The sequence below is a fragment of the Anomaloglossus baeobatrachus genome, chromosome 6 (genome assembly GCF_048569485.1).
Source record: "Anomaloglossus baeobatrachus isolate aAnoBae1 chromosome 6, aAnoBae1.hap1, whole genome shotgun sequence".
NCBI classification, from domain to species: domain Eukaryota; kingdom Metazoa; phylum Chordata; class Amphibia; order Anura; family Aromobatidae; genus Anomaloglossus; species Anomaloglossus baeobatrachus.
In genome coordinates, this window is record NC_134358.1 from 434000344 (window position 1) to 434016854 (window position 16511).

The 16511-nt window shown below is 46.4% G+C and overlaps 1 protein-coding gene across 1 annotated transcript in view; it reads right to left on the reverse strand.

Annotated features, from left to right (window-relative positions):
* ATP2C1 (ATPase secretory pathway Ca2+ transporting 1) overlaps positions 1-16511 on the reverse strand; it is a 183836-nt gene that overhangs the window by 104901 nt on the left and 62424 nt on the right. Inside the window, exon 8 of the mRNA XM_075316144.1 lies at positions 7207-7362. Coding sequence (XP_075172259.1) covers positions 7207-7362 — 156 coding nt within the window. The remainder of the gene's footprint in view (positions 1-7206; positions 7363-16511) is intronic.

Sequence of the window (16511 nt, forward strand, 5' to 3'; positions counted from 1 at the left end):
TCTGAAGAACCGAGGCGGAGGACGAGAACTGAACTCTATCCGGTACCCGTGAGACAAAATGTCTGTTACCCACCGGTCTTTGACCTGTGGCCGCCAAATGCCGCAAAAGCGGGAGAGCCTGCCACCGACCGAGGATGCGGAGAGAGGAGGCCGAAAGTCATGAGGCAGCCGGGTTGGAAGCGGTTCCTCCGGCTGCTTTCTTTGGGCGTGAGTGAGTCCGCCAGGAATCTGAGCTCCTCTGCTCCTTCTGAGTCCTTTTGGACGAGGAGAATTGGGCCCTGCCCGAACCTCGAAAGGACCGAAACCTCGACTGTCCCCTCCACTGTTGAGGTTTGCTTGATCTGGGCTGGGGTAAGGAAGAGTCCTTACCCTTGGACTGTTTAATGATTTCAGCCAATTGCTCACCAAACAGTCTGTCTTGAGATAATGGCAAACTGGTTAAGCATTTTTTGGAAGCAGAATCTGCTTTCCATTCCTTTAACCATAAGGCTCTGCGTAAAACCACAGAGTTGGCGGACGCCATTGACGTACGGCTGGTAGAGTCCAAGACCGCATTGATAGCGTAAGTCGCAAACGCATACATTTGCGAGGTCAAGGACGCCACTTGCGGCACTGATGGACGTATGACAGAGTCCACCTGCGCCAGACCAGCTGAAATAGCTTGGAGTGCCCACACGGCTGCGAATGCTGGAGCAAACGACGCGCCGATAGCTTCATAGACAGATTTCAACCAAAGGTCCATCTGTCTGTCATTGGCATCTTTAAGTGAAGCCCCATCTTCCACTGCAACTATGGATCTAGCCGCAAGCCTGGAGATTGGGGGGTCCACCTTTGGACACTGGGTCCAGCGTTTGACCACGTCAGGGGGAAAGGGATAACGTGTATCCTTAAGACGTTTGGAGAAACGCTTGTCCGGGTAAGCATGGTGTTTCTGGACTGATTCTCTGAAGTCAGCGTGGTCCAGAAAAGTACTCAATTTACGTTTGGGATACCTGAAATGGAATTTCTCCTGCTGTGCTGCTGCCTCCTCCGCTGGAGGAGAAATATCCAGCAGTCTATTGATGGCCGCTATAAGATCATTCACCATGGCGTCACCATCAGGGGTATCCAGGTTGAGAGCAGTCTCAGGATTAGACTCCTGATCACCTAGCTCTGTCTCATCATACAGAGAATCCTCTCGCTGAGACCCTGACCAGCGTGATGACGCCGAGGGTCTCTCCCAGCGAGCTCGCTTAGGCTGCCTGGGACTGTCGTCCGAGTCAGAGCCTTCAGCCTGTGATGCCTGGGACCCCCTTGGAGCACGGATCAGTTCCAACTGAGGGGGACCGGGGAACATTGAATCAGCAGTGCCCATGGTCTGAGTGACCTGCCTGGACTGCAAAGTTTCTAGAATTTTTGTCATAGTCACAGACATCTTATCAGCAAAAACTGCAAACTCTGTCCCCGTTACCGGGGCAGGGTTCACAGGCGTCTCTGCCTGGGCCACTACTAGCATAGACTCCGGCTGACGAAGTGGCACAGGGACCGAACATTGCACACAATGGGGGTCAGTGGAACCTGCCGGTAGATCAGCCCCACATGCGGTACAGGCAGCATAGAAAGCCTGTGCCTTGGCACCCTTGCTTTTTGCGGATGACATGCTGTTGTCTCCTCAGAGCAATATAGGGGTATAAGCCAAGAAGCGACCGTACAGTGCAATATATAGGTACAGACAAAAGTACACAAAACAACACTGTGGCACTAGTGGGGTCAGCACCTAGGTGCTGCTTACCGCCCGCTTAACAGCGGGTGTGTGGTCGCCAGAATCCCCTGTCTGGGTCTCCCAGGGCTATGTCCGTTCTCCAGCTCAGACTGCGTGCAGGAATGGCTGCCGGCGTCCTGTGAAGAGGGGCGGGCCGTGGGCGTGCTGCAGACAAAGAGCGGGAAACTGGCGTCCCACTGTGCCCAGTGAGAGGGCTGGAGTATGTAAATAAGACTCCAGCCCTCGGCGCTGACTATTGTACAGCGTCTCTCCCCTTCCCTGACTGACAGGGCTGGGGGCGGGAACGAAACGTAACTAGGCCGCAGAAGCCGGGGACTAGATTTATAAGCGCTGCCGTCGTAAAAGCACGGTCGGCGCGAAGTCCCCGGCGCACCACAAGTCTCAGCCGCGCCGCAGTCTCCGGGGGCGGCCGGCGCGGTAGTTCCCCACACAAACTCACTCAGCTAAGCTGCAGTGAGTATAACCCAAGCGCGCAGCGCTACTGTCCCCGGCGCACTAGAACACCCAGCAACGCTGGAGTGTGTCTGTGCCTGTCTGTACGGGGACACAGAGTACCTGAATGTTGCAGGGCCTTGTCCCTGACGGTACCCAGCTCCGTATCCAGCAGGATCTCCGGGTCTGTGGATGGAGCCCGGCCTCAGAGCCTGGAGGCCGGTAAGATCCCACTTCACCAGAGCCCTCAGGGGGATGGGGAAGGAAAACAGCATGTGGGCTCCAGCCTCCGTACCCGCAATGGGTACCTCAACCTTAACAAACACCGCCAACAAGAGTGGGGTGAGAAGGGAGCATGCTGGGGGCCCTTTAGCATGGGCCCTCTTTTCTTCCATCCGATATAGTCAGCAGCTACTGCTGACTAAACAGTGGAGCTATGCGTGGATGTCTGACCTCCTTCGCACAAAGCTTGAAAACTGGGCAGCCCGTGATCCCACGGGGGGTGTATAGCCAGAAGGGGAGGGGCCTTACACTTTTTAGTGTAATGCTTTGTGTGGCCTCCGGAGGCAGTAGCTATACACCCAATCGTCTGGGTCTCCCAATGGAGCGCCGAAGAAATTCCAAATGCAGAAAAAAAATTGCAAAAAAAAAAAAAAAAAACCCCGGCGATTGCCCTCTATTGTTTGAGATATTTTAAGTTTGGAGTATGGTAAAAATGGTGTGATGTGTTGGTGTGATGCTTGGGGGGGGGGGAGGGTCGATAAGCGTTCGTAGACACCAAACATGAATAGGTTTACTTTTATCGAAGGGGTTTTAAAAAAAAAAAAAAAAATATCAGAAGTTTGTCCGAAAAAAGTGGCGTACATTTTGCGCCATTTCCCGTGACCCGTAGCTTTCTCATTATTCGGGATCTATGGCTCAGTGACTGCTTATTTTTTGCATCTCGAGCTGACATTTTTAAAAAAAAGGTACCATTTTTGCGCAGATGCTACTTTTTGATCGCCTGTTATTGCATTTTGCGCAAAATTTGTGGCGACAAAAAACGTAAGTTTGCTGTTTGCAATTTTTTGCTGATACGACGTTTATTAATCGGATTCATTTTATAATTTTTATAGATCGGGCATTTCTGAATGTTGTGATACCAAATGTGTATATTTTTAACTTTAATTTTCAATGGCGCGAAAGGGGGGCGATTTGAACTGTTAAAAAAAATCTAATTTTTCAAAAAATATTTAATAGTCCCCCTAGGGGGCAATAAGGATCAGCTGTCTGATCGCTTGTTCCTTTCTCACGATCAGAGCAGCTTCGCTCAGATCAGGAGAAAAGCTCATCTCTTGTAATAAGCAGCACTCGGCTGTTTCATACAGGACCTTAGTCATGTGAGCTACAGGAGTCATCACATGACCCAGTGCTACCATGACAACCATTGGATCCACGTGATCACGTCCCGTGACTTCCGGTGTCAGGCTGTAAGTTTTAGGGCAATCACGACATTTATTGACAGCGCCATTGAAAGGCGTTAAAAAAAAGGCACGGGCGGAACGGGATTCCAATCATGCCTCGCAGGCACACGTCAGCTGCACAATCAGCTGACATGTGCGCGGATCCCCACCGGCCTAGCGGCATGAACACTGACCGAGGTCTATAAAGGGGTTAAAGAGGACCAACAAGCAGGATTTTGCTATATGAGGTAAAGGCAGTGCCAAACAGGCAACTAAGATGCTGATTGCAGACATACCTGTTATAGAAAGATCGGATGCTTGGTTGATTACCGTATTTTTCGCTTTATAAGACGCACTTTTGTTCCCCCAAATTTTGGGGGAAAGTAGGGGGTGCGTCTTATAAATATACAGATTTTATACTGCAGGGTCCAGGGTAGGTGGGGGCCGCTCTGGAGCGGTGCTGGGGGGGCTGGTGGAGGCTTGTGAAGCTGCGGGCGGCAGCGTTTGATCTCCTGCACCCGCTCATATAATATGCAAAGCCGCTGTCCACCACTGTGGTGCTGAAACTGCACCGCGGCGATGGGCTGGTGGAGCTGCGCATATTATATGTGCCTGTGCTCCCCTTTGATCACACATGCCCCCCCTGTGTTAGCTATGGCCCCCATGCTGCTGCCCATAGTAAAATAATAAACTCAGTACTCACCTCCTCCAGCGTGTCTGCCCGGTCTCCCTCCTGCTGCTGTGATCAGGCACGCAGAGATGTCACACTGCTGTGCCGATCACATGACCGGGACCGTGAAACAGGAAATGCAGGAGCTCAACCCCGAGGAGGGGTACACGAGGGAGCACAGTGCTGGAGAAGGTAAGGAAAGAGTTTATTTTACTAAAAGCAGCCACAGGGGGCCAGCGTGTGCGCCAGCCACAGGGGGCCAGCGTGTGCGCCAGCCACAGGGGGCCAGCGTGTGCGCCAGCCACAGGGGGCCAGCGTGTGCGCCAGCCACAGGGGGCCAGCGTGTGCGCCAGCCACAGGGGGCCAGCGTGTGCGCCTGCCACAGGGGGCCAGCGTGTGCGCCAGCCACAGGGGGCCAGCGTGTGCGCCAGCCACAGGGGGCCAGCGTGTGCGCCAGCCACAGGGGGCCAGTGTGTGCGCCAGCCACAGGGGCTGTGTGTGCCAGCCATAGGAGCTGTGTGCCAGCCATAGGGGCAGTGTGCCAGCCATAGGGGACATGTTGCATCACTGGGGGACGTGTGCCAGCACAAGGGGGCTATATTCAAAATAAGGTGGCCATATCCAGATTAAGGGGGCTAATTTTAGGATGGGGGGCTATGAGGGACATATACTCTATATGATTTGTTAGACGGACACTGGCATTATAAGACGGACCCCATTTATTAAAAAAAATTCTCTATTCCTTCACCAAATTTGGGGGTGCGTCTTATAATCCAGTGCATCTTATAAAGCGAAAAATACGGTAAATATCTTTGATCATAGTTGCAGAAATGTACTGCACTTTGACTAGTGCAACATGGGTGGGTCTTTGTGGGTTGGGTCCTCACGTTTATTCCTCTTCCTCTGGCATCCTCCTAGTTTGCCCCCTTTATTTGACAAGACTTCAATTTAATTTTCTACAACGCTGTATAGCAGATAGCCACTTGCCTAACTGACTGCCACTTTGCGTACTGTTTGATTCTCCATAGTCTATGGGGAGTATTGGAGGCACCAAAGAAATACTCGTGCAGCTTCTTGCCCATTCACAGACTTTTCAATTAAGGTTCCCAGTAGAGGAAGCCCCCATAATAGGGCTCTTCACGCATTGCTACATGCCCGAGCATCTCAGTTTTCGTCGGACCTAGGGGGTCAAGATGTTGGCACAAATATATATCCAGGGTGTTTTTGCTTCCTTTGAGCAATGTCAATAGTTCCATCAGGCCCCCCTACACACTTTCTTTTAGGTACCTGCAACTAAAACCCGCTCTGAATAACCAGTTTTCCAGACATTTTGAACTTCCTCATATCATCTTGATTTGAAATCTAAGGTGCAACAGACCCAAGCAAGGTGTGTGTGTGTGTGTGTGTGTGTGTGTGTGTGTGTGTGTGTGTGTGTGTGTGTGTGTGTGTGTGTGTGTGTATTTTACAAATACATAGTAACTAAGCAGGACAGAATCTTCATCGCCATTGTTAGTTGAGCCCAAATGAAGGACAATAATAACCTATCAAAGGTTTGAGCTGAGGCTTCGACCTCACCACAACGTGCTCTACCACCAATTAACAAGCTAATCCAAATGCATATAGTCCATCAATGCTACCAGACAAAGTAGGATATATAAAATGGGTAGCTATACAGCTGCAGATTGAGACAGGTGTGGGGAAGAAGAGGCAGATTTTATACACCATATGTGGAGTTTCTCTCCTATTGGAGAATTTGGGGAGAATGTCATAGGTATGCTACTCATATCTTCCAAGCTCCTGTACCACTCCGTCCTAAGATATGGTAATTGGGAATTCTTAATGACGAGACCTGATCTCAGTATCCTTGTACTCTTCTCAGGCAAACTTTTTTTTTAGCCCGTGAGGCTGTTTGCCCTGTGAGAGGAATTTAAGACACCCATGGAATTTCACAGAGAGTCAAAATAGTAAGTACTGCAGCTTCCTATGAGAGGTTGGAATACAAGAGGAAAAAAAAAAAAAGCACGACATGGTCCTCAAAAATTTGTTTAGAAACCTTGGTTTGATTCCTCTTTGACTCACGTTAGTTCTAAACGATGAGGCGTATTCTCATGATTAGAATGTGTGATATTTGGTGTCTGACATAAGTATATTTTGCTTTTGGTTAAGAGATTAGACCCATGGTGTGTTAAGGAGAAGGTTAACCTTGAGTTCGTGAGACACTAGGTGAGATTTTAATATTAGAGTTTAGGCTTGACCTGATTGGGGTACACCTTGTCACTGTGGGATTGTTTTACGCTTTTTCTGACCAGAAACAGTGTGTACAAAGTACCTTGTTATTTATATGTGCTCTTGAGTTTTACTTCTTTTGCTTTAGTTCTTGTACAAACAAGGCTGCCCCTCCCCCACCTCCTAATCCGGGTATTTCCTTTATATAGCTTCCCATGGCTGTGTTTGAATGATAGGGCTCCAGGACCTCTCTTCCCCCATCTACACTGAGGTCATTTGACACTGGGTGAGGTTTTAATATTAGCGTTTAGGACCATCGCAATGGGGTACACCTTGTAGCAGTGGGATGGCTTTACGTTTTTTGTGTTTTTTTTTTTAATCCAACACAGTGTTCACTGAGTACCCCGTTATTTATATGTACCATTACTTTTTATAGCAAGGTATAAGCCCATTTTGTTTCTAGCTTGTTTTGCAAGGTTAACTTAGACAGTGTTGATGAGCAGTGAGAAACGCTTTTTGTTTTTTTTTTCTTTGTGATTTAACCTTGTTACATTGTATAAATCAGCAAACAAACAAGTGTAATGAAACAAAATAAGGAATTTCATATTTTTAGTAATGCTCTTGACACAAGAAGAAAATAGGTGATAAATGCAGACCGTTTCAGTGGTTTTTACCTTTGCTTTGCCACATCTAACAAGCGTCCCCATAAAAGCGATGTTGCTTCTCGATGTGAGGTCTCCATTAGTTGCAGCCGGTTGGGGGGTTGTGGATTTGGAGCATGGAGCGGTCTCTCCTGTTAAACTGGATTCGTCCACAGATAGATCCATAGCCTGCAAAAAAGAAATGCTCTAATTGATTAATGGGCACACAAATGTATTTCTCAGATTTATAACATTTTCCTGACGTGGAGCCGCACTAGGACAGGATACAGCCGCCGTACAGATAAACAGCCTCCGCTACAGACACCACATGGATCAGAACATCTCACTGCTTAGCTATAACTGAAGCTTTGATTATGAGAAACAGAAAACTGGTTACTCAGCAATGCACCAGTTAATAAAAGCAATCTCCCCTTAGCAGACAGGAAAATTTATTTTCTTCCAGCGTCCCCTGGGCTTCTTACACTTGACAATTTGATATATCTCAAAGTATCGGGCTAGATGCATTTCCTCCATGTGCATTCTGATCAGCTATGCGGGTCATGGTAGATGGGATTTCTCAACACACCGCATTACAGCATTTCTAATGTTCTTCACTCCCTGGCAATTTATTAACTGTACTGATTTCCTAACCTAAAGTGAAACCCACCCGCTGATGAAAGAACATAATGCTCGGTGAAGGTAAAGCGGAATTGTCACTAGATTTCATGATACAAACTGCAGCCATTATTATACACACGTGGTCAAAATTGTTGGTACCTCTCGTTTAAATGAAAGAAAAACACACAATGGTCACAGAAATAACTTGAATCTGACAAAAGTAATAAATGAAAAAGAAAATCTTTGAAAACGAACAAATGAAAGTCAGACATTGCTTTTCTGCTTCTACAGAATTTAAAAAAAAAAACAAAAAAAAACAAAAAAACAAAAAACACACACAACTCATGAAATAGGCCTGACCAGAAATGGATGGTACCCTCCTTAATGAAGTTGTCCGACAAACTACAAAACATTTTTCAAGCTAATCTGTGCTGTATTGTCATAAAACATCCTTACATTATTTTTTTTTGTTTTCTAACTTTTGTTCCTCTTGAATTATCCTTTTATTCTCTGCAGCTCCTTGTTTACCTGCAGCTCAACCAAACATGACATTTTCCTATGCCGAACCTCACGGTCACAGCTGGCACCGCCTGGCCTCAGTGTCCAGCCCCGCCCTCTGCACATACATTCCCTGTCAGTATTCTGCCCCAGCACCTGACAGATAAATGAACACTAATATATTGTCTGTAATGAAGACTATATATAGCCCCTAATGTGAGTATATAAGATATATACACACACGCATACACCCACCCACACCCAGAGTTATATAAATATATAGAATCCCCCCTCATGCACTGCACCCCTCCTCCCCCCACTCTGTCTCTCACCCGTGCACAGCACTCTCCCCCTCGCTCTGAAGAATGTCACCCGTGCACTCTTCTCTGCCTCCCCAGCACCCCATACCCTGCTCTGTCTCTCACCCGTGTACAGTCTTCTCTCCCCCTGCACTCTCCCCCCCGCTCTGTATCTCACTTGTGGACTGTCTTCTCTCCCCCTGCACTCTTCTCTGCTACCCCCCCTCTCACCCATACTTTATCTTCTCCTCCGTGCTGTGATGAGTGCAGCCTGCTTACAGCTAGGTGATGCAGAGCTCAGTACTGTTGTTCACTGGTGTCAGGTGACGTCCCTGCTCTCTGCTCCTGGCTGTATTCAAAAGCCAGGAGCGCCGGAGGCTGCATTCATCACAGTGTGAGGAGAGAAACTGCGCACGGGGGAGGCGGGGGTGGGACACAGTTACCTGGGCCCCATACATCACAATGAGCTGTGGCAAACAGCGCTCACGGTGTCCTAGACAGAGGGCAACCCAGTTTGTCCAGGACCCGAGCACATACATTGCACAGATAACAGCACACAGTGAGCGGGGGAGTGTATGGAGTGTGGGGAGGGTTAGGGGAAGGATGCGAAAGGCGGGGGCTCATAGCACTGTACCGGGTCGGCTGCAGGGCGGCAACATGACGTCAACATGACGTCAGCTGTGATGCCCGTCAACGAGGTTCAGCCCCTGTTGACGTGTCATCACAAGAAGCAGCAAAATCACAGCAGGAGTGGTCACATGACCACTCAGCTGGGCGAGAGGGGCTGACAGAAGAGCAGGTAGGTAGTTACTATCTACTTATCTGCCCCCCAATGTAGCCCAATAGTGAAATCACAAAAAATAAGTAAAATAAGCCAAATAACCCCTTTAACGTAGTATTTTGTTGCACAACCTTTTGAGGCAATCACAGCAATCAAACCATTCCTGTAACTGTCAATGAGACTTCTGCACCTCTCGACAAGTATTTTGGCCACTCCTCAAGAGCAAACTGCTCCAGTTGTCTCGTGTTTGAAGGTTTCCTTTTCCATACGGCATGTTTCAGCTCTTCCCAAAGATGCTCAATAGGATTTAGGTCAGGGCTCATAGAAGGCCACTTCAGAATAAGTCCAATGTTTTCCTCTTAGCCATTCTTGGGTGTTTTTAGCTGTGTGTTTTGGGTTATTATCCTGTTGCAAGACCCATGACCTGCGACTGAGACCAAGCTTTCTGACAGAGAGAAATGTGCTGCCCAGAATCCCTTGATACTCTTGAGATTTCATTCTACCCGCACAGATTCAAGACACACTGTACCACATGCAGCAAAGCAGCCAAAGAACAAAACAGAGCCTCCTCTATGTTTCACAGTAGGGACAGTATTCTTTTGTTGATATGCTTCTTGTTTCCATCTGTGAACATAGAACTTTTTGGCAAGGCACATCGGCTCTATTTTTGTCTCATCTGTCCATAGGACATTCTCCCAGAAGCTTTGTGGCTTTGTTCGGCAAATTCCAGTCTGGCTTTATGATATTTTTTTCAACAATGGTGTCCTCCTTGGTTGTCTCCCATGAAGTTCATTTTGGCGCAAGCAACGACAGATGGGGCAATCTGACACGGATGATCCTTGAGATTGAAGTTCACCTTTAATCCATCTTTAGAAGTTTTTCTGGGCTTTTTTTTTTTATCATTCGTATTATCAGTCTCTTTGACTTGTCAATAATTTTCCTACTGCAGCCAAGTCCAGGGAGGTTGGCTACAGTCCCATGAATCTTAAATTTCTGAATAATATGTGCAACTGTAGTCACAGGAACATCAAGCTGTTTGGAGATATACTTATAACCTTTAACATGCTTAACTATAATTTGCGTTCTAATCTCCTGAAACAACTCTTTCCTTTGCTTCTTCTAGTCCATGTTGAGTGTGGTACACACCATGTCACCAAAAAGCACAGTGAGCATCTGTAGCCCTATATACAGGCTCACTGACTGATTACAAGATTGTAGACTCCTGTGATGCCAATTAGTGGACACTCCTTGATTTATCATATGTCCCTGTCGTCACATTTTCAGGGGAACCATCATTTCTGTCCATGCCCATTTCATGAGTTTTATTTTTTAAAAAATTCTGTAGAAGCATGGTTGAAAAGCAATGTCGGACTTTAATTTGTTCATTTTCATAGATTTATTTTTATTACTATTGTCAGATTCAAGTTATTTCTGAGACCATTGTGGGTTTTTCTTTCATGAAACTAAGGGTACCAACAATTTTGACCACGTGTGTAGATCTGTTAGACCTGATGAGTCCAGATTAAGATTGAGAGCTCAGGAGTCAGTGTTTTCAGTCTCCAGCCAGCCAGACAGCTCTTCCTCTCTTCTGCTGCGCAGTACACGCTACAGCTGTCAGTCTGGCTGGGTGGCTTAAATGGAACACATTTGGACTTAAATTATTTCACTCTATAACTGGACCGATTATCTTAATATCAGGATTGTAGTACATTCATTTTGATAAAGATTGTCAAAGTACGTACAACAGCCTAATAAGGTCTAAAAGAATTTAGTAAAGTATGCATTTTAGAATTTAAAATCTGATGACCGGTTTACAGTTGTGGCGTTTGTGCCTAAATCTAAAGCAAAATGTCCGCCAACTGCAGTCCTCAGGAGCCGCGTGGGCCTGTTGGGCCCTTGACTTAGACGAAGGGGCGTTCTCTCCCTACACTAGTCAGCCCTCTTTCATTGTCATCATGCCCCTCTTGGCGTGATGACATGATTTCCATGAGCCGGAGTCAACGCAGCTCTTGAAAATCTGGGTCATTTCAGTGGCATCAGTGTGCTTCTGATCATGCGCAGAGCACCGAAGGTGGAATGTGTATACCTGGTTTCTGAAGTGCAGAAGCTATTCTTCTGGTCATGTGCAGTGCACCTCTCTGAAGCCACGATATGTATACCCGGCTTCTGACGCTGTCGAAATGAGCCGCGCACATGCTTAAGATCTCCAGTAGCTGGAGTGACGCAGGCTCGTGAAAATCATGTTAACACACCCACAGGGGCCTGATAACATGGAAAGAGGGCCGACTAGTCCGGAGAACTTCAAGGTTCTAATTTGAATACGGAAATGAAGGTAATAAATACTTTTGTTACAAATTGATTTTAGAGAATGATATTCTACAGGGCTGGTTAGGAAGGAAATTTTGTCATGTAACTGAATAGTGCTGGAGGGACCTGACCGGTTAATAACTGGGTTAATGCACATTATGCAAGAGAAAATCTCTCACACTGTTCATTGGTTGCTCATCTTTCCGTATTGTGGGTAGGAGATTTAGATTCCTCGCACGGTATTAACCTCATTCCATGTACATCAGCCCTCTTCAATAGCAGGCACACAAGCAGATGGCAGACCACAAAGGCTTTTACCTTTCTTACTTTGAAGCTTTTATTTTGCAGATGTAAAGGTTATCCAAGACAATACTGTCTCTGCTCCTTACATTATTTCTCATTTCAGCAAACGCATAACTATTACATTGCTGGCATCAAAGTGAGATGATAGCGGCACGGCATGAACGGCGTCCCCGTACAAGCTCATCAGTTACCGGCATAACCTGCTTAGTGAAGATCCATTACTGCACGACGTGATTGGGGACATTAAGGCAGTAAACACCTTGAAGATGGACACTGCAAACAGAATGCAAAGATCATCAAAAGCGCTGGGCTCAGTCTGTGCGAGTGGTGCATTTTCTACTCCATTTGCCAGCAGCTCATCTATGTAAAGGAAGCGACACTCCAGGACTATTAAGTAAATATGGAGTCTGTTTCTGCCTCCTTAGCTAATCTGCAAAAGGTATTCTTCACTCCACTACATTGTACTAGAAAAAAATACATTGCTATTTATACATTTGGTACAAATTGAATGAAACCGTGATCTACATCTGTGCGCTTCATTTGCCTTCAGTTATGATTGAGATCTCCTTTTGGTCAGCCACAAACTTGAGAAATGTTTCGAAATCTAAATGCATTGGACAGACTTCGGCTGCTTTCACACCTCCGGTTTTTGCAGAGCCGGCCAATCCGGCTCTAAAACCTATGCAACGGATGCGGCGACAAAACCGCATCCTTTGCATACGTTTTTTTTACATGCGGCCCATCCGGTTTTTGCCGCTTGCGGCAGGCTACTGAGCATGCGCAGTGGAAAAAAACGTATGCGGCAGCCGGATGCGGTGTTTGCCGCAGGACGCCGCATGCGGCGTCCATAGGCATGCATTGCAAATCGCGCCGCATTGGCTAAATCTGCCGCATACGGCAAAAAACGGACGGAACGCAAGCCCATGCGGCACAATACGGCACTAATGTAAGTTATGCAAAAAAAACGCAACCGGCGGCAAAAAAACCCCAGTTGCGGTTTTTCTGCAAAGCGCTGGATAGTGCCCCACAAGAAAAAAATGGAGGTGTGAAAGCAGCCTTAGGCTGCTTTCACACATCAGTTTTTTGGCATCAGGCACGATCCGGCAAAAGAACTGATGCGATGGATCCTCCGAAAAAATGAATCAGTTGCATTAGTTTTTTTCCATCAGTTCCTTCAGTTTTTTGAGGGATCCATTGTGATACTGAGCATGCTCCGATCAAAAAAACGGATCCGTCAGTCGTATCCTATTTTTGCCACGCTACACCAGCGTCCATAGGCTTCCATTATAAAACACGCTGTATGGCGCCGGATTTGGCGCAATGCGGTTTTTCGCTGGAGACAAAAAGCGTTCCCGTCAGCGTTCCATTCGGCTGCCAGACAAGCAAAATTTTGGCGGATCCGGAGAAAGCCGGATGGAACGCAAGGCTATCCGACGCTAATAAAAGTATTGGGGGAAAAACGGATACGGCGGCAACAGACGCCGGATCTGTTTTTTTCAGGTTTTTGCCGGATTGTGTCTGATGGCAAAAAACTGGTGTGTAAGCAGCCTTACCAAGCAAAAAATGCTTAAAATTCTAGCATATATTGCACACAGAAAATGCTTTCTTGGGGACAGCTCCGCTTTGTTATAGAAATCACTACAGATCAGGTCCGTGTTACAACTAGTTCATTTTTATTACTTATAGATGACAATTTCCATGTTTTGTCTGCGGTGGTAATGAAAGTTATCACTTGTCTAAATCTTGTAATCATTTTACCTAGTGTAAATGCCGATATTCTCCCGAATATGGTATAATAATAAAAAAAAAAAAAAAAAAAAAAAAAAAAAACAAAAAAAAAAAAAAACGTTGTGTTACTGCACCTCTCCGTTCCAGAGATATGGCTCCCTTCACTATATATTAAAGTGAACCTGTCAGGTCCAATATGCACCCAGAACCACGAGCAGTTCTGGGTGCATATTGCTATTCCCTGCCTAACCGTCCCTGTATACACTAGCATAGATAAACAGATCTTTAGAAAAACTATATCTAAAAAAACTTATCATATGCTAATGAGAAAAGGGACTAGTTGCAAAGGCATTAGTTCCCTTGGCTAGTCGGCCCCCTTAGCTTGTACGACCACCCCTGTGGGCATACTAACATGGTATGAATGCGCAGTATCAGAGGCATGGTCCCTCTCACTCTGCTGACACTGCGCCCGACACTGGATTTCGGTTCAGTGTGCATGATCAGAAGTCCCACACTTCCAGTCATGCGAACTATAAAGCTTGGTGTACGCATCCTGGCTTCAAACTGGTGTAGTGTGCATGACGGGAAGTCCGGGGACGTTCTGATTATGCACACTGAGACAAAAACCAGAAGTGACAGCAGAGGTGAGAGCGACCATGCCTTTGATGCTGTGCATTCATTAGCATGTTAGCACGCACACAAGGGGCCAACTAGGCAAGGGAACTAAAGCCTTGTAACTAGTCCCTGTCTTCATTAGCATATTATAAAGGATCTTTAGAAATACCTTTTCTAAAGATCACTTTATCTATGCTACACTTGATACAGGGACGGTTAGGCAGGGATTTTTCAAAAAACAAGACCTTCCCCAAAAATAAGCCCTAGCAGGGATTTTCAGCATTTTTGGAGCAAGGCTTAAATATAAGCCCTACCTCGAAAATATACCCTAGTCGCAGTTCAATAATGAAATGTCTATGTAGCTTAAAAAGTTAAAGGATCCTGCAGGACACTTAATTATAGACAGCAGACACCCTGCAATCATTCTCACCAGACGCCGAGCAGAGGCCCTGCATGATGGCACACCGGCACCAATCAGAACACACACAGCGATACAGATTTCTTCTGGGCGGCAGAATCCTGAAAGACAGTGCGGTGGAGCGCAAGGACCTGCAGCTGCGGATGGAATACTTACAGGACCTGTGATGCGTAACTTCATCCCATCTTTCCCTGCAGCAGGAGGCATTCTGTACCGCCGGATGTGTGTGTGCTGATCTGATCAGTGTGTACATAACTATATCATTTATATATTATACGAGGGGCTGCTAATAAGTCTTTGGCTTTGTGATTTTTTTTTTATTTCTATGGTAACGAATTTTGCATCACATGAAAACCTTATGTGTCTAATATAGGATTTCAAAATTTAGTGTTTGTTGCTTATGGTAACAGTGTTCTACGCACGCGGGAAAACAAAATGGTGGAGTCTAATGCGATATTCACAGCAACTGAGAGCAGAGGAGTGATAAAATTCATGTTTCTGCAAGGAAAGTCCGTGAAGGATATTCATGGTGATATGTTGCAGACATTGGGGGATCAATGCCCTTCATATTCTACAGTTACGAACTGGGTTGTCAAATTTAAAACGGGCCACTTCAGCACCAATGATGAGGAACGTCCTGGACGACCGATAGTTTTTATGGAGATCGTCGATGCTGTACACAACCCTATACTGGAGAATCGACACATTTCAGCTAAAGCAATAACAGACATCATGGGGATTTCCCGTGAACGTGTTTGTGTCATTATCCATGAATATTAGGACATGAGGAAGCTATCTGCAAAGTGGGTCCCCAAATGTTTGACAACAAATCAGAGAAGCATGTGAGTGAAAACGTCCCGGTCCATTTGTCAGCGTTTCCAGACTGATAAGAACTTCCTGGATCGACTGGTCACTATGGATCAGACCTACATTTACTTGTATGACCCTGAAAACAAGGAGCAGTCAAAAGAGTGAAGGCACAGTGGTTCTCCTCGTCCAAAGAAGTTTAGGGTGCAAAAATCAGCCAATAAGGTGATGGTGTCTGTGTTCTGGGATAAGGAGGGCGTGCTGCTAGTGGACTACCTTCAAAAGGGTTCCACGATCAATGCAAAATATTACATTGAACTTTTGGACGAATTGAAGGCAGCTCTGAAGGCCAAAAGGCGCGGCAAGCTGTCCAAAGGAAACTTATTCCTGCAAGACAACGCCTCCGCTCACTGCACAAGCGACCACAGCAAAACTGGCAGAGCTGGGCTTCCAGCAGGTTGACCACCCACCTTATTCACCAGATCTAGCTCCCTCCGACTATCATCAGTTTCTAAACCTGAAGAAATACCTCACGGGTACCAAATTTCACACCATTTCTGATGCCATGGGTGCTACGGATGCCTGGTTTGAGGCGTAACAGAAGTCCTTTTTGCTAGGCTTCCAGAACTTGGAATACCGATGTAAGAATTGTGTTGTCATCAGTTAAGAGTATGTGGAATAAATGTAAAGTTTCATCATCCTATCTCGTTTCTTTCTGGGTAAAGCCAAAGATTTATCAGCAGCACGCCGGGGATCACAGGAGGACCTGGGAGCCACGTAGACGTCCGGGATCTGGCAAGTATGAATCTCCTTGGAAGCGAAAGGGAACCATGTTTTTCCAAGAATAAGACTTATTCCAAATAAAAGCCCTAGTGCTTTTTTGGGGCAAAAAAAATAAAAAGTATATAAGACCGTCTTATTTTTGGAAAAACAATGTAGCAATATGCACCCAGAACTACTCTTG